Here is a 17,214-nt window from a genome sequence, read left to right as displayed (position 1 = left end):
TAGAACAAGACATGCCTGGTCCTAGAGGGATTCTGCCTCTGTTGTCTCGATTCCACCCTGCAAGTCACTTGCAGCAGATAAGTTAGTCTTACCTGTGGTCCCGAGGCTCAAGTTCGCTCATGGGGTTCTGCCCACGGCTCTCCGGTGTGGCAGCGACCGGGAAGATCTGCGCCCGCCTCTTCCGGAGCCTCCGTGCACCAGGGTTCCAGATGGCCTCCGTGTTTCCTCTGGAATCAGCAAATGTGTGAGAGCAGTCTCTTCTGGTTTCGCAGGCGTGTCTGCCTCTCTGAAGGTTTAGCTCTCCCTCCCACGGGATTTGGGTGCAGAGAACTGTTTATCCGGTCTGTTTCCTTCAGGTTCCGGCGGTGTCTCAGGCAGGGCTCCTGCCTCACCTGGGCCCTCTCCCACGGGAGCCCAGAGGAGAAGGTCACATTCTTATATGTTCAGTGTCTCTTCCACACATGCCAAACATTTAATGCTATATATCATGAATTGAGAGATGAAAGGGAGTTTCAAACATAGCTTATTAACAGTGTCTCAGCTACTAGAAGTTAAACAATTTACAATAAGATTGCAAGATGTCTCACCAGTCTGAATTCTTAGAATTTCAGTGCTTTCAATGTCTTAGTTTACCTAAGTATATACTTACTTATTTTAGAGAAACAAAATGAGATGTATCTCAGAAAATAATATATTATATGAGGATAATTTGCAAAATACATAAAAGACAACTGAAGGAATAAAGTACTTGTGTAAAATTCTAATAACTATTCATGGAAGTTTATCTTTTTATTATTTGTAATAACCATTGCTTTATTTGAAGTGTAGGGGAAAGCCTTCGTTTTCATTTGTAAATGTTCCAACTAGGAAAGCAGTATTTCATTATCTTTGCTGAGCAGTGCAACTGTCAGACTCTCATATCCACCAACAGATCAGAGTCAAAGAACTAATCTCTCAGGTGCTGTTCCCCCTTTGATAATGTACTAGAATACCAATAATATGACAGAAGCATAGAACTATGCTCTGTCAATTACCTTGTGACTCTACAGTGGAGATTTCCTAAGGATGTAAAAAAAGTACATTCCATTATAATTCTTTTATCATTGAAGTAGGATGAACTGAAAGGCAAAGATTAGACTATGTCTTCCTGCGTACAGGATGTGGCCTTGGTGAGAGAAACTGATAAAAGTTGGAGAAAACAATCAGAGGCAAGAGTCACAAGTATATGTCTTCTTGTTTCCTAAGATAGATAGGAATGAAAACCAAAAAGACCACGGTGACTATATAAGTAGGAAAAAGCCAGGTTAAAGTGTGTTGGTTGCAAACTGATCTGAAAACCTTGTAACTTAAAAGCCTGGGCTACTTGACCACTATAATTCTGTTATGGCTTGTCCATGCCACCTTCATTCTTGGACTGAAGAGACCAACTGACCTTTTATACAACTAGTTATATTCCATGGGAAATTTATATGACATTAGACTTCTGCTTAGATATGATTGATAATTTACTTTTCAAATCCATGCAAAGAGTCAAATATTAGTTCATGAGGCCAAGGTTTATATAATTCTCTTGCAGGAAGAACAGACCAAGCTAGATGCTATTGGGCTGAGAAGTATGCCGGAATAGAAAAGAACAGACACACATTGAAAAGAAACTAAACACAACCAGCTCTTAGCTCAAAATATCAGAATCACTGCAGAGAGGATTTAGGAAACCAAATTCTTTAAAAGTAATCTTCCCTTTGTTGTTTAAATTAATGGTGCATTGCTCAACATTTTGTACTGTTAAAAAATAACAGATAAAATCAATGCATGTGGATAACAGTTTCATCTTGGTCCATGATTTTGGAGGGTTCACCAAGTAATTGTTATCCATTAAGTTGGGTTAGTAAAGCCACATGACACAGAGAAAAAAAGCAATATTAGACACTCGCTTTCCTCTTGGAAATCTGGAAGCAAGATGATAGGGAGACAAAGAGAATGATTGTCCACAATGCCTTTCAAAAGCATATCCCAATTATGTATTACATTAAGTAATATGTAATACATTATGTATTAACATTACAATCTACCTTCAAAGATATTATTACTTTTCAGTGGTTCCACAGGCTGGAAGTCAAAGTTTTACCTATGGATGCACACACATTAAATTTACAAAAACTAGTGTGTATTTACTAATAATTTATGTCCATAGCAATAGATATCTAGTAATAGTGCATAATGATATAAATATACTAAGATAAGACTGATGTAAGTGATTTAGAAGAGCACAGTTCCTGGAGTTTTGCAATGTTAGGTTAGGTATTGGACCTTGTTCACTGAATAACTAAAGGCTTAATAAAATAGAGTCTGCTGCCAAGTCTAGAGTAAGTTCCATCAGACTAGAATGGGTCGGTTAAGCTTCATGTAATAAAGAAATCCATTATTTCTATTTTCTATTTTTATCTATGTATAAGTAGTATAACCACATCTACACTTGTCTAACTTGAATATCTCTACCACTATTTGGCAACAAATTGAATTCTTATGCTTATTATAAATGTATCTGTGTTTGTATGTATAGATGTAAGCAAATGCACATATGAGTACAGGACAACAGTGCAGAAAAGAGTACACTATAGAAATGCGAAGAGGAAATGTTAAATGTATGGAGATGAGTAAGGACAGAATGTAGATCATGGGCCTGAGTTAGGACAAAGGATATAAAGCTAATTCTTTTTCTAGCTCTAATTCTGTCTTGTCTAGTTTTTAGTTTGGTGGTCTTTAATGAAAGGATTAGAAATACAAACTTTTACTCCTTGTTTAGGAAAACGTTTCTTTATATGCTTTCTTGATTCTTGTAATACACACATGTATTAAAAATTTGCTAGATTATTATACATTTCCTTATGATTATTCATTACCAGGTCACCACATATGTTTTGGGTATTAAATCCTGAATAAGTCTAGGGAGCAACATTCATATTTTATTGAATAATCTGTTTATGTTATGAGCAGTTTAAAGACAAATTCAATATTTGCTTTAGCATGTTTAATGTGTATTATTTTTAATGTATTTCTTATTTTAGTATTAGCTCATAAGTTACTACAGTTTAAACTAATATATATGTTCACCCTGTATTCATACTGCCATATAAGTTACAATTTTGAAGTAACTTACATATTTATAAATAAACATTTTGATAAAACTTTTTCTGCAAAACGTTCTCTTTGAATCATTTAGCATTGATAAAGCAGATGATGAAGATGATGAAGATTTAACTATGAACAAAACATGGGTCTTGGCACCTAAAATTCATGAAGGAGATATCACACAGATTCTCAACTCTTTACTTCAAGGCTATGATAACAAACTTCGTCCAGACATAGGCGGTAAGTCTGAAGTATCAGTCTCAGATCTTGATGGCTTCACTGGTGGTAATTTAGTCATTATCTCAGATCCAATAGATGTTTCTGTTATGGTTGACAGTTGTTAGACGCTGTGGTCACAGTCTTTGAGGAGTTCCTGGTCTGAGAGGAAACGGGAAACAAAACACTTTTAATGTGGTTGTGTGTCAACTTGTACTATAAAAGGTGTTAGCAAGGAGTTTTGATTAAGCACTTTGGAAAGACTAAGGAGAATCATAAAAGTGATGGTGCTGAAAAATAATTGATACTTCTAAATTTCTGGCAAAGAACTATAAGAAGTGATGGCAAAGTGACTGAAGAAATCAACTCTGTTCAACATTGTCTCTCTAACGCCCTGGCAACTATGTCTGCATCATTTAACAGAAGGTCCTCGCATTAGCTGCAAAGCAAAATCAAATAAAAAAAAATCTACAAAAACTTTAATTGAAATTGTCTTAAAATTACAGTTAGCAACAAAATCCATACAGGTGCAAAACCTTCCCAAGCTTATTATACTTAATGGTGTATTATTTTTCCTTGAAACTATTATAAGACATATTCTTAAATATAATAGATATCTTTGAACAGTATTTTAAGAACAGTAATTGAATTTTCCCAGAATGTACATTCAGTCTGCGTGAATAAAATCAATTTGGTGTACATACTCAAAGCTGATTAACCATTATCTATTGTACAATAACTCTGCATTTGTTTTAATAATATAAGGATGCGATTATCTTCACAATGATGACCACTTTACTTCTTTAATTTCATTAAGAAGTCCCATGGCAGGACTTGAATGCAGTATACAATAGTTTTGGTTTGTTTCTGATCCCAGAGGTCGAAGTCACATTTCACTCGTAATAAGAATGCTGACAGCTTTGAGACTGCTTACTACACTCTCCTTTTATATTGCAAGGGGTTTTATTCCCCTAAACCTTGAAATATTTTCTGATATAAAGAGTGTATTTTATCCGTATTTTCTACAAGCAAATTTTAATCATTTGAAAACCTTAGCCACATTTAAATGAATATATATTCATATGCATACATACAAACATATATGTATACATAAATATATGTCTGTATGTAAATATACATTAAATATAAATTATATATATAAATATACATAATTTAGGGTGCAACTTCTCCATTCTTTCATCTATTCGCATGTTTACCCCAGTGTAAAGCGCACACAGCTCATAACTCATTTAATAAGATTATACCTGTGTCTGTGTAGGAGACTGATTGACCACGTTGATCTTTGTATTGTCTCTGTGTTTTTAAAAATGTTTTTAATGACATGGACTAATGAGTTACACTTTACATCTCTTTCATTCTCTGGAAATCTGACATGAATGTACATACTTTCTTAAATATTTAAAAAATACCTTATGAGATTTATGATCGAATAGAATCGTATATGTGGACAATATCTGCAATATGTAAAAGTTTTATTAGATTACATTTAAAGTTAAAATGTCTGTGCAAGTTTTGATTGTAACCATTACAATTAATATGCTATATTTTTAAATTATTCATCTTAAAAAATTTTATTTTCTATTTTTATATTTTTAATGTTCCTGGGACACTAGTGTTTTCATTTTTCATTCATCTTATTAACAATCTGCTTCTTCATTTATGAAAAAACTTGAATAAGGTTTTCAATTTTATTTTTATATCAGGTCCAGTCATTTATTTGCCAATTTTCTGTGGTGAATAATTGCAGGACCATTTTGCTGCTGTAAAATATTGGATTTATTACTTTAGTACTTATACATATCTCTTTTCCTAGTTTGTTTAAATAATACATTAACGTTGAATCAATAAAATCTGTATGTAGACTCAATAATCTGCAATGTTAACATTCAAAGCTCAATTTAAGAGAAATTAATACAAAAACATTGACATAAGGCTACTATTTAATCTATTTACTCTATCAGATCTTCTAACCTTATGCCTCTTTGACATTCTGCAGTATTTGTATTTATATTACCTAAGTAAATTAATAGAGAAAAAGAAACAGTCTTTTTTGGTTAATCAGAATCAAGCAGTCAGCCCTAAAATCACAGACAGACAGACACACACACACATACACACACACACACACACACACACACACACACACACATACACACACTCATACACACGCATGCATGTGCACGCGTGCACACACATATTTGTGCACACAGGAATCACAAAAAAAATCTCAAACTGTAAGCCAAATTATTTATTCAAAGATCTGTAAAAAAATTAAGAAATTAAAAGAAGCCCAACATGCACACATACACATATGCATACATATGTACATACATAAATACACACATACATTTATTTATGTATTTATTTGTTGGTTGCCTTTGTTCGTTTGCAGTAGGTATCAGTCACAGACAGCCTGTCGGTTATGGATGAGACCCTGTATCCCCTTCTTGCTTCAGCAATAAGACCGCATTTGCTTCAGCTCCAGGACCCAATTTCTTTCAGCTCTAGGAACTCATTTGCTTCAGACCATTCCGGCCCTGTTCATGTTGCTGTAGTCTGTTTCTGAGTTCATATTTGGGCCAGCTCTGCTGTGTCTCGAAGGCCTTGGGCTCTTTGGTGTACTCCATCCACTCTGGCTTCACCACTGCCTCTGCAGACGAGTGCTCTGAGCCCTGAGGGGAGGGGCTTAATGGAGGCATCCCATTGACGATTGCAACCGGGAACAAGGTGGAGTACAGAGGAGAGATTCAAAGGAAGAAAGAGACAATGGAAAACTAGGTCATTATATTTTAACTTAAAGAAAGAGGCAAAGAGTACTGGCCATTTAAGTGTCTTTAAGTGTGAATTTGCCTAATAGTTTTGTTACAGTCGTGCTAACCGTTTTGCCTAGAGTCCCAGAGCAGTGATTTGATCCCTTTCAGTGCACTGCATCAGGAAGACACGGTGCTCGTGCTGCTCCATCCCAGTCCAACTTATTGCTTGTGATATGAACATTGTTAATATACTTAAGTATCAAACTTTCATTTGTCTCTACTTCAAAGGTTCTATGTTCCTCTTTACTGATTAATTTATTTTAAAAGTGATACCGTGAAACTGCAAAACTTTCCAGCACAGTCTTGTCCACGATTCTTGAATCATCAGTGAGTCATGCCTGTGACATTTGTTACTGTCCCGTTTTCCAAACAGACTCAATATTTCCATTATTTATTCTGTGCACATCGACTGTGATTCTATCAAAAGGTACAGTGGCTCTTTCTTTCTCTTGGTATTACTAACCTATGATTACCATCATCAACAAAGACCGTGAGCAATTATTTTGTTTTATGCTTCATAATCCGTCATTGTTATTATTTATTGTGTTGTACAGTGTGAAGTGTTCAGCTAGAGGAGCCTTTTATAATTTGTCCTCTTTGCTTTTGTAAGTGTCCCTATTGTTTTATAAGCTCATGATTTCTCTTCATCTCATCAGACATTCCAGCTCATCTTGACCTAGAACTACAATTCACTCATCCTCCAAGAGCATCGAGTTCTCTAGTACTTTTATTTGGTTTTTGGAGTGACATTTAGAATTTAAATCTAAGCCCTAGGTGTATTCATTACTACTGTGTCAGTTTTTATCCTCTTTGTGGACTATGATAGAAAATTACATGTTTTCTACACACATTCCTAGGCATCAATACTCATAGATATTTCTTTTATACATGCATGATGAGGCACAGTTTTGTTCTGTAGTTTTGGCTTAAATACAAATATCGCAGCATTCATTCTAGCCCTGGGCTCCTTATCTCTAATAGCTTCTTTTTCCAATGCTAGGGCAAGATTCTCATGTCTCTACAATATATCCTCATCCTTAGCCCTCATAAGTATATATGATTTTAGAACTTAATGTATCTCTATGTATTTTATGCTTCATATGCAGTTTACTCACACATTTTTAATTAATTCCTGGATTCGGTATAAATTCTAAATCTATCTATATTTTCCAAATTTTTTTTTCATTTTTTATGGATTCTTTTATTCTGTTGACTCAGTATCATAAATTATTTTATTTATTACTTGAGTTATTTTCTTATTATACATGGTATTTTAAGCATATATTTTTCATTTTCCAGCATACTTTGCATACTAGAAATACTATATTATTATAGTTTATAATATATAGTTTGTAATACAGTAATTATTCTAGCTTATCTTGACCTGAAATAGAATTCACTCATCCTCTAAGGACATTGAGATCTTTTGTACTTTTATTAGGCTTTTGGAATGACGTTTAGAATTTGATATCTGAGCCTCAGATGTATTCAAAACTATTACACTGCTAATATATAATATATTTTAAAGCTACAATCACCTCATGATTCTATATTATCTTTGACTTTTAGAGTTACCTGAGCTGACATGCCTGTGTGTTTGAATACATCAACTTTACTACCCATATATTGGTCCTAAAATTTTTGTTATTTTTATGGAAATTGTAATGCATTTGTAAAGTTGCTTGAAAAACCTGACATCTTGATAAGATTGAATTTCCCAAGAGAAACTCAGTTTGTGATTTCTAAGAGTAATTAAAATATTTCCCATGTGCTTTTTCTTACGTGTACTGCATCTAGTCTGAGGTATTTACTAATATTATAAGCAATGTTTCTTTCAACCATCATACCAAGGAACATTTATTTATAAATCCTCATTATGTATGCCGCTATTTCATAATTTTATTTTAGTCATCATTTTATGAATTTTCAGACGATGCTCTCATAGCATATGTAGATAATTAACCCCCTGCTTCATCAGTTAATATGCAATCCCATTTAATAATACTCACTAGTAGTCTACTTGTCTTCATATGTTCTGCTATCTCACAGAAAACAGTATTTTCAATTCACTTCATTTGGGTCCAATATCTTATCCTATTTCTGCATTGTTAAACTTAAGCTTTTATCCTTTTAATCAATAATCTTTCTTGTCATTTTTGATACTTTGAGTCATTCTCTCTGTGGGTAGATTTTCCTCACATCATTTCTGAGTGGGAAGCCTTTTCTGTTGACTTGATCTTTAGTGTATAAAATACAGATGCAAAAGCCTGGGTCTGCTCTTTTACTGAGTTCCCCTTAATAGCAGATTCTGCCTCAGGCATGATCGCTTTTCCATTTGGAAAAGTGTGATGACAGTTCAATACTCTATCCCTTGAAACTTCTTTGATTTTAAGTTGTTCTTTCTGTGATGGTGTCCTTTGAATTGTTTTTTTAATATTTCAAAAGAACAGTTTTATAATATATACCCAAGAATCATTCTGTTTAGCTAGCTTTCCCCCAAACACTTAATTGTTCTAAAGAATCTGTTTTTCTGCTTTTAATGCCAGGAAGACCCATTTGTTTATTTGTTTGTTTGTTTGTTTGTTTCACATGATTCCATTCTTACTTGTATTCCAACGCAATGATTTCTTCGCTAACTTAATTATCAATAAGTTCCTCACACTTGCTTACCTTGTATTTATCATGTATTTACCTCTGTAATGATTGTGCTCTATTACTAAATTTTTAAAGTATTCACTAGTGGTCATCCTGTGATTCCATCTTTAAATACAAGCAACTGGACAGGGACTGTGCCTCAGGCTTACCTTACCAACTGAGTTTCCTTGAAATTTTGATCCAAAGTGATTATAGTTCTTTCTAGAATTCTTGCTTGAATGCAGGCTACTCTGAGTATATTCCTTTGAGGTCTCTACAGCTTACTGTTTGTAATGTTTTTTCCCCATGTTGCATTATTATGACTTTAAATCATTTTTGAAATAATCCTTTTGTCTAATTATCTTGTGATTTGTAGATATTTTACCATAGCTTCAATCCATTGAATCAATCTCATGTGGCTGTATACACAGTATTAATGGTTTTAGTGGCTGTGATGGCGATGTTTCTTTTGTATTAGACAAGGATTAAATGCCATTCATATTATTGGATTCTGTTCCTTTGTAGAAACATATAATTCTCCTTTTGCTATTTTTCTCTTTCCCCATTCAATTTTTAAAGCATGTTTCTATTTTCACTTTTGACATTGTGCTCTGCCCAGAAACACCTTGTTTTGAAGAATGTTCTTTTATAACACACTTAGTCATAGATTTCTTTTTTCTTACCATTTGTTCTAGTCTCAAAACACGTTCTTAAGTACCTTCAGATTGATGACACAAGTTCTTGTTAATGGGATTTTCACATCATTCTGAAGCTTGTTACGGATTTCCTTCTCTCACAAACCTCATTTTATTCTGTTAACAGAAGAAAAGCCGCACAGAGGATGAGGCAATGTTTGGGGTATTTCTAAGAGAGTCTGATTTCAATTCTGCACCCCCATCTCACCTCTTTCCCCTTTCCCTGTCTTTTTCTGATTCTGTCTATCCCCAGAAAGCCATTTTGGAATTTGAGCATAAATGCTTTCTTTTCTTCCTGCATGACTTCATCTCCCATTTTGTTGGAAATGTTGGAACCTTGGGGAGAGCTATACACATTACATTAAGTGCTACTTTGGCCACACAGTTTAGTCTTCTTTAATTTCTTCTCTGACATATGGGAAATTAAGTGAATATCGGCTAGTTCTAATAGTCGAGAAGTGTTTTAGAAATATTCTTATCACTGACCATTTATTTCTACTGAACAAGAGTGATGTACGCTGTCTGGGTCTAAGACTTGTATTCAGAACCTGATTCCTTGGTTTAACAGAGACCCCTGAAGTAACTGAAAACGTTTGCACATTATCATAAAAGCCTAGTAGCTTGTTATAGTCACTTTGTCAGATAACTTTGGCACACAAGTGCCTGAGGACTTTTCATGCAGGATGCCCAACTCTACTCCAAGTTATTTCCCTTGCTGCAGATAAATCCCGGCTACCTCACAGCACTTATTCATATTTTTCTCTAACTTAGTGAAATAGCACAAGTGGCTTGATGGACCTGAAGTTTTCTTTGTTGAAGGATGTTCAATCACAATTCAATATCTTTAATATTACAGGGATTCTTCAGTAATTCCTATGAGCTCTCTTAAGGCTATCACTGTCTTCACATTGCTTGCATTTTAAAACACCTGTTTCCCCAGGTTTTTCCTCATCTCTGCATTATTGTGTAAACTAACATCCAAAGTATTTCATATAGAAGTGAGGTTATCACCATATCTTTACATTTATTTTTAGTTTCTATATATCTATACAAACATCAGAATCATAACTATAACACTAATATATTGATATTGATTATACAAGTCCCATTTCTGATTCCTTTGGTAATGTGCTTACAGCTTAAGGATTCAGTGAAATAACAAATATCTTTTTTGTCTCTATTTGTGAATTTACCAAATTAGTAATAAATGATTAAATTCTGCAAAAAGTATCTCAAAAATTATGGTCCCTGACTCAATTCAGTAAATGGGCAAAATCTTGTTAAATAAACCAGAGTTAGACATTCCAGCAAAATTTGAACACTGGCTCTCCTAACTGAGCAATGTGGCTAAAATAGTTCCTTGGAGAAGTAATTTTCAGATATTTGAATCCATAAAGAAATTTGAAAAAAATCATAAAACTCTGACCATGATTTGGTAATTAAAATTAAAATTTTGGAAGGAATATGAAAATGTGAAAACAAGAGTTGTGAAAACTCCTTAGTCAATGTGGCTGTTTGCATGGAATTGGGTTTGTATCATTTGCAAACAACAATATTTTTGGTTTCAATATGAAATATAATTCATAAACATAGTTTCAAAACATTTGTTATGTAAAATGTCTCAATCAATTATATAGTTTAAATGCTTTAAAGACTATTTTGTGACAATGGGAAAAGTCTGTAAAAATGTCCTCCATTTATTATAGGTTTGATTTAGACAAACTGCCTTAATAAAAGAAGATACATACAGATGAAAGCAGAATTATTATAAAATAAAATAAATGTTCAAGTGAACATTATTAAAAAGATTGACATTCTCCTGAAACATTCTGAAAGGGATGGGAAAAGTGCTTCCAAGAATTCATGATCAGAACCCTCTGTGGAGAAAAGACATCCTGAAGTTCCCTTTTAATTTTTAATTTATTTTCATTCTCTTACGTAGATGGTCAAGTTAACCTGAAACTCTGTTCTTTTTGTGTATTTATTCCTCCTTGGATGTCTTTTACTGTCTTGGTGTATATTTATAGGAGTATATTTATCCGAAATGGGAGCCCAGCATGAACATGCCAAAATAGATGTTGCAAGGTCTGTGAGGCTCTGATCCTATGCAAAGAAACATAGACAACTGAGGAAAGCATGGAGCAGGAGACATGGTCATTCACAAGGAGAGCACTCAAAATGGATGTTCACTGCCACATGGTGATCTCTGAAAACATACATAGAAGCAATAGTGACAGAGCAGATATATTTAGGGATATACATATATACATTCATGCATGTGATAATTATAAGTGAGAAAAAGAATTCATGAATTTGAAGAGTGCTGGGTAGATAAAAGGTTTAGAAGAAAGAATTGGAAAGGAGAAATTTCATTATATTATAATCTCCAAAATAAATAAAATTTGTAACAAACCGGTGAGGAATATTTAAATCCACAGCTCAGAAAGGAACTTTACAGAACTAATGCAGGCCATTCTCAGTTTCTTGTTAGTGTATGGGTCTCTTGTTTGTCGTTAGACTGTTTCAATGAAGATAGATGTGTGTAGGGATGAATTAAACATAATCTGTGCTGACTCTTAAGAAATCACTTCATGAGGCCAAATGGCATTTCTCTCTAAAATGTTTTTCTCTCATATTGATCTGAAATGTGTTTTCCTTTCTAAATATCATAGAAATGTTGCTGTTGTCCCATTTTGCATAACATGATGTCAAGAAGATACTCAAATATTTTTTTTAATTTTTTATTATACATTTCTTTACTTATATTTCAAAAGTTATTCCTCTTCCCAGATTCCTGTCCATAAGCCCCCATTCCCTCTCCTCACCCTCCCCCATATGAATATTCCCCCTATACATCCCCCTTACCTTTATATTCCCCTGCACTGGGGTCCAACCTTGGCAGGACCAAGGGCTTCCCCTTCCACTGGTGCCCCCCACAAAGGCTATTCTCTGCTATATATGCAGTTGGAGCCCTGGGTCAGTCCATGTATAGTCTTTGGGTAGTGGTTTAGTCCCTGGAAGCTCCAGTTGGTTGGCATTGTTGTTTTATGGGGTTGCAAGCTCCTTCAGCTCTTTCAGTCCTTCCTCTAATTCCCTGCAAGGGTGTCCTATTCTCAGTTCAGTGGTTTGCTGCTAGCATTGACCTCTGTATTGGACATGCTCTGGATGTGTCTCTCAGGAGAGATTTAAATCCAGTCCCTTCCTGCATGCATTTTTTAGCTTCATCAATCTTATCTAGTTTTGGTGGCTGTATATATATGGGCCACATGTGTGTCAGTCTGAATGGCCATTCCTTGAGTTGCTGCTCTGAACTTTGTTTCCACATCCCCTCCTATGAATATTTTTCACCCTTTTTAGAAGGAGTGGGAGCATCTGCATTTTGGTCATCCTTCTTCTTGAGCTTCCTGTGGTCTGTGGATTGCATCTTTTGTAATTTGAGCTTTTTGGCTAATATACACTTATCAATGAGTGCATACCAAGTTTGTTTTTCTGTGATTGAGTAACCTCACTCAGCAAGATATTTTCTGGTTCATTCCATTTGCCTATGAATTACATGAAGTCATTGTTCTTGATAGCTGAGTAATACTCCATTGTGTAGATGTACCACATTGTTTAAATCCATTCCTCTGTTGAAGGACATCTGGGTTCTTTCCAGCCTCTGGCTATTATAAATAAGGCTGCTGTGAACATAGTGGAGCACGTGTCTTTGTTGCATTTTGGAGCATCTTTTGGGTATATGCCCAAGAGAGGTAACCTCAACTTTTAAAAACATTTGATTTTGAGTAATTTTACCTGTGAACAATACTTGCGGTATAAGTCAGTCATAAGGACAGTGAGTCACTGTGATAGGGAACTTACAGATCCTTGTGACTTTTCTTTAATTCTGTATTTTGTGCCTCATAATCATTAAGCTTAGTTTTAAAATTAATCTGAAACATTTTCCACAATTTTCACATCCATTTTCCCTTATCTTGTGCAGGGCTACAGTTTAAAAGACCTTAACTAAGTACCAGCCGGCAGTTACCAAATGATGTAGGAAAATAAACCATCTTTAGAAAAAATGTATTTCATGATTGTTAATGAAGCATTATTGTCACCACTGAACACAAAGAGTAAAAAGCAAAAATTGCTCATATTCTATAAACAAACACAGAGACTGGTATCTCATTTTAGTAATATTTTCATCATAGTATCGTTCCCCTTTTCTGGTCTTACAAAAACACAGTTCAGAATAATATATTGCATATTTCTTATCCAAATTTAGTTTCTTTATACAATAAACCAGCAATTTACCAATTAAGAAAATATTAAAATAAGACACGAAATATCTATGTCAGCAGCATTATTTTGCCTTGAACTGGTGATGTTCCCTCCACCGTGGGGGCCTCAGTGGCCTTGCTTTTTGATGTTTGTCAGCAACCCTCCCAGTAACTGAATGTCATGTAGCCTGTGCCCAAACACCAGAGTTAATATTTGACTAACATACACAATTTTATCTGATAATTAGTTCAGAAGTATAGCTATTATGGAGTCAGCATAATTGATTAATATGTAGAAGTTCCTACATTTTAATGTGATCAACACGTCTTTCAAAATAAATACCCTATTCTCATTTGTTTTTACTGTAGGCAGTAAGTGTTGTGCATTAAATACAAAAACCCCAAATATTTGATTTATGAGTATAAATGAAAAATCCGATTATGAAAGAGTTGTGTGTTTAGATCAGTTGTAATTACTTAGAATGGCAATAAATATACTTAACAAATTCAACTAAGGAACCTCTTGTAGTGTTGTTAATTGGCTGCATAAAAGTTATCCTTTAAATCGTAGCTATAATTAGCTTAATTATCTATTTATTGCCACCAGTAAATAGTTAGCAGAAATAAATGACAATTAAAGGCACTCATCTTAGATGTCATCAGTCTCATATAGATTCCAAACCTCTAAATCATGTGACCTATTTTTATTTAAGACAGCTACTTGAGGCTAACTATTTAAATTACATTTTCTTATGCTATGCTAGTCTGGAAACTCAACTTTCTTTTAAGATTCTTTGAAATAATTTATTTATATTTCTGGTTAGGTAAATGAGTATAATAGTCAACAGTTCTTGTCAGAGGGAACACATAAACAAATGTTTGTAGAGAATGAGTGACCCCCCACCTGCAGATGCTTATCATTGCCATGTCTTTGTGAACACTGTTTTACAAAAAAATGCCTATGAATTTCTATTGAAAATTTGTAGCTTGTGGGTTTTGTTAGGTAGACCAGTAAATAATAACTTGATAAACATTGAAACTGACAGATTCAGCCCTGTGCAAAAGAGCAAGAGAATTCAGTGAAGACTAACACAACCCTGGAACACAAGTAATGTTTATCTGGTTAGAAAGGCAAAGCATTCAAGGCTCACAATGTTGGAACAGTGAACTGAACCCCACGGTTCCAGCCATGCTGTGATTACAGGCAAATATCCCTACAAGGTGACTTTTCTCCTCACTCATTTCCTGTATCCAGTTCTCTGGAAAACATGATAGATCGTCTTCTTGCAACTGTTTTTTATGTTTTTTTAATTAATTGTATTATTTATTTATATCCCAAATGTTGTTTGCCATCTCTGTCCCCCCAGTCTCAGAATTCTTCATCCCCTTGCCTCCCCTCTTTGCCTCAGAGATGGTCTCCCCTTTTCTTCCCCTCTTTCCTAGGGCATCAAATCTCTATAGAATTAGGTGCATCTTCTCCCACTGAGGCCAGACAAAGCAGTCCTCTGCTACACATGTGCCAGGGGCCACAGAACAGCCCGTGTATGCTCTTTGGTTGGTGGCTTAGTCTCTGGGAGCTCCCAGGTGTCCTGGTTAGTTGACAGTTGATCTTCTCATGGGGTTGCCACACCCTTCAGCTCCTTCAGTCCTTCCCCAAACTCTTCCACAGGGGTCCTGACCTCAGATCAATGGTTGGCTGTTAAGTATCTGCATCTGTCTCTTGCAACTCTTATCCTCTCATGTCTACCATGTCAATATGTTTTGTGTTTGCTCAACTAAAATCCAATGAACCAAAACAAAATGGTCCTTTGCATGTTTTATTATGGAGATGACAAGTAGAATTAAAGAAACTATGTAAAAATATTCTCCGTGGCAGAAAAACAATTGTCAAATATTTTGGTAAATCTCATTAGAGGCAGGTTTAATAGGAACAAAAGACTTCAGTCACCATCAGATATGGAGCTGTAGTGCATAAGCTTTAATTATAAATCATATCACTTTATAACAATTTAAAATGCAGACCATTGATGTGCATTTTGATAGAATATGCAAAATCAGATGCGGTCTCTGAGACTACCCGAGAAAGCTTTAATGGCAACACACAAAGCAAAATAGATGAGGACCGTAGAAACATCTCTGTACTGATCAGTAAAAACCAGTATCAACAACATCAGGGAACACTGTTACTAAAACATAAAGTAAGGAATAAATGAATGTTTGCTAAGATCCTCATGAGTCTCAGGTCTGGAAGCAGCTTCTTACATTACCTCCTTTGACATGTATGCTAGTTTCGCAATGCGCCAAAGGTGGCTGTAATTGGTAGAACTTATTCTATATCATCTCAACTCTTTATTTAGTGACTTCACATTGTATCTTTAAATTAGACATCCTGGATTAGATAAGCACTTTGAAAACAGCAAAACTTAGAAATCAACACCTTTTCCCTTACTCTATGAAAACAAGATTGCTATACACTCACTAACAAAAGACTCATTAAATTTAAGTATATATGTTATTTATATACAAATAGAAATATATATTATTATATATAAAAATATAGTCTAACCCTAAAGGCCTAGAAGTAGCTCAGAAAAAGTTTGGTAAACATTTTATTGAATTTAAAGTTGTTATCTCAGTGAAAAAAAATTTTTGGTGAATAATTTTTAGATGTCTTTAATATTTTAGATGGTACCCATGAAATATCAACTCAGTGATTTATACTCATATAACTGATTTCAAATCAAAATTACTTTCAGATTTTGTAACAGGTTTTTGTTGCTAATTTCATAAAGAGATATATTATTATTGAAATATATAAATGATATGATGCAAAACTAAATTTAAGGTTTCTCTTAATCTTTGATATCATTAACCATTCTGTGCTAATTTGCAGTGAGACCCACAGTAATTGAAACTGATGTTTATGTAAACAGCATTGGACCTGTTGATCCCATAAACATGGTGAGTAAGAGCTGTTTTAATACAGGGTTCATGAGTGTGCCTTACAGCAGAATGAGGAAATGTGTGAATTACAACGGTTGATGTTGAAATAATTCTGTTTTGAGACTGAAATTACTATTACCTTGGTTAATTTGACAATTTGACACAGAGTAAATTCATCTGGGTAGAGAGAACCCCAGTTGAGAGAAAAAGGACTCTATCAGGTTGGCCTGAGTACACGTTTGGGGAATTTTCTTAATTAATGATTGATGTAGGTAGTATCACAATCTGGGCAGGTGGTTCTAGGTCATATGAGAAAACAGAATGAGCTGGCTCTGGAGAGCAAGCCAGTAAGCAGCAATCCACCAAGGTCAATGCTTCAGTTCCTTTTAAAAAGGCTTTGGCCTGCCTGAATCCCTGCCAAGGCTTTCCACAAAGATGGAGAATGACCAGCAAGCCAGATAAAAACATTCTTCCTCAAGATTTGTTTTTTGTTAGCTGTTT

At 34.6% G+C, this 17,214-nt stretch overlaps 1 protein-coding gene across 2 annotated transcripts in view; it reads left to right on the top strand.

Annotated features, from left to right (window-relative positions):
• Gabrg1 (gamma-aminobutyric acid type A receptor subunit gamma1) overlaps positions 1-17,214 on the top strand; it is a 75,463-nt gene that overhangs the window by 25,665 nt on the left and 32,584 nt on the right. For both annotated transcript variants that reach the window (XM_032916472.1, XM_032916473.1), the window contains exons 2-3: positions 3,224-3,372; positions 16,664-16,731. In XM_032916472.1, the coding sequence (XP_032772363.1) occupies positions 3,224-3,372; positions 16,664-16,731 (217 nt within the window). The remainder of the gene's footprint in view (positions 1-3,223; positions 3,373-16,663; positions 16,732-17,214) is intronic.

The sequence above is a fragment of the Rattus rattus genome, chromosome 11 (assembly GCF_011064425.1).
Source record: "Rattus rattus isolate New Zealand chromosome 11, Rrattus_CSIRO_v1, whole genome shotgun sequence".
Classification (NCBI taxonomy): domain Eukaryota; kingdom Metazoa; phylum Chordata; class Mammalia; order Rodentia; family Muridae; genus Rattus; species Rattus rattus.
Note: the sequence above shows the minus strand (reverse complement) of the source record. Positions and strands in the feature narration are given on the sequence as shown.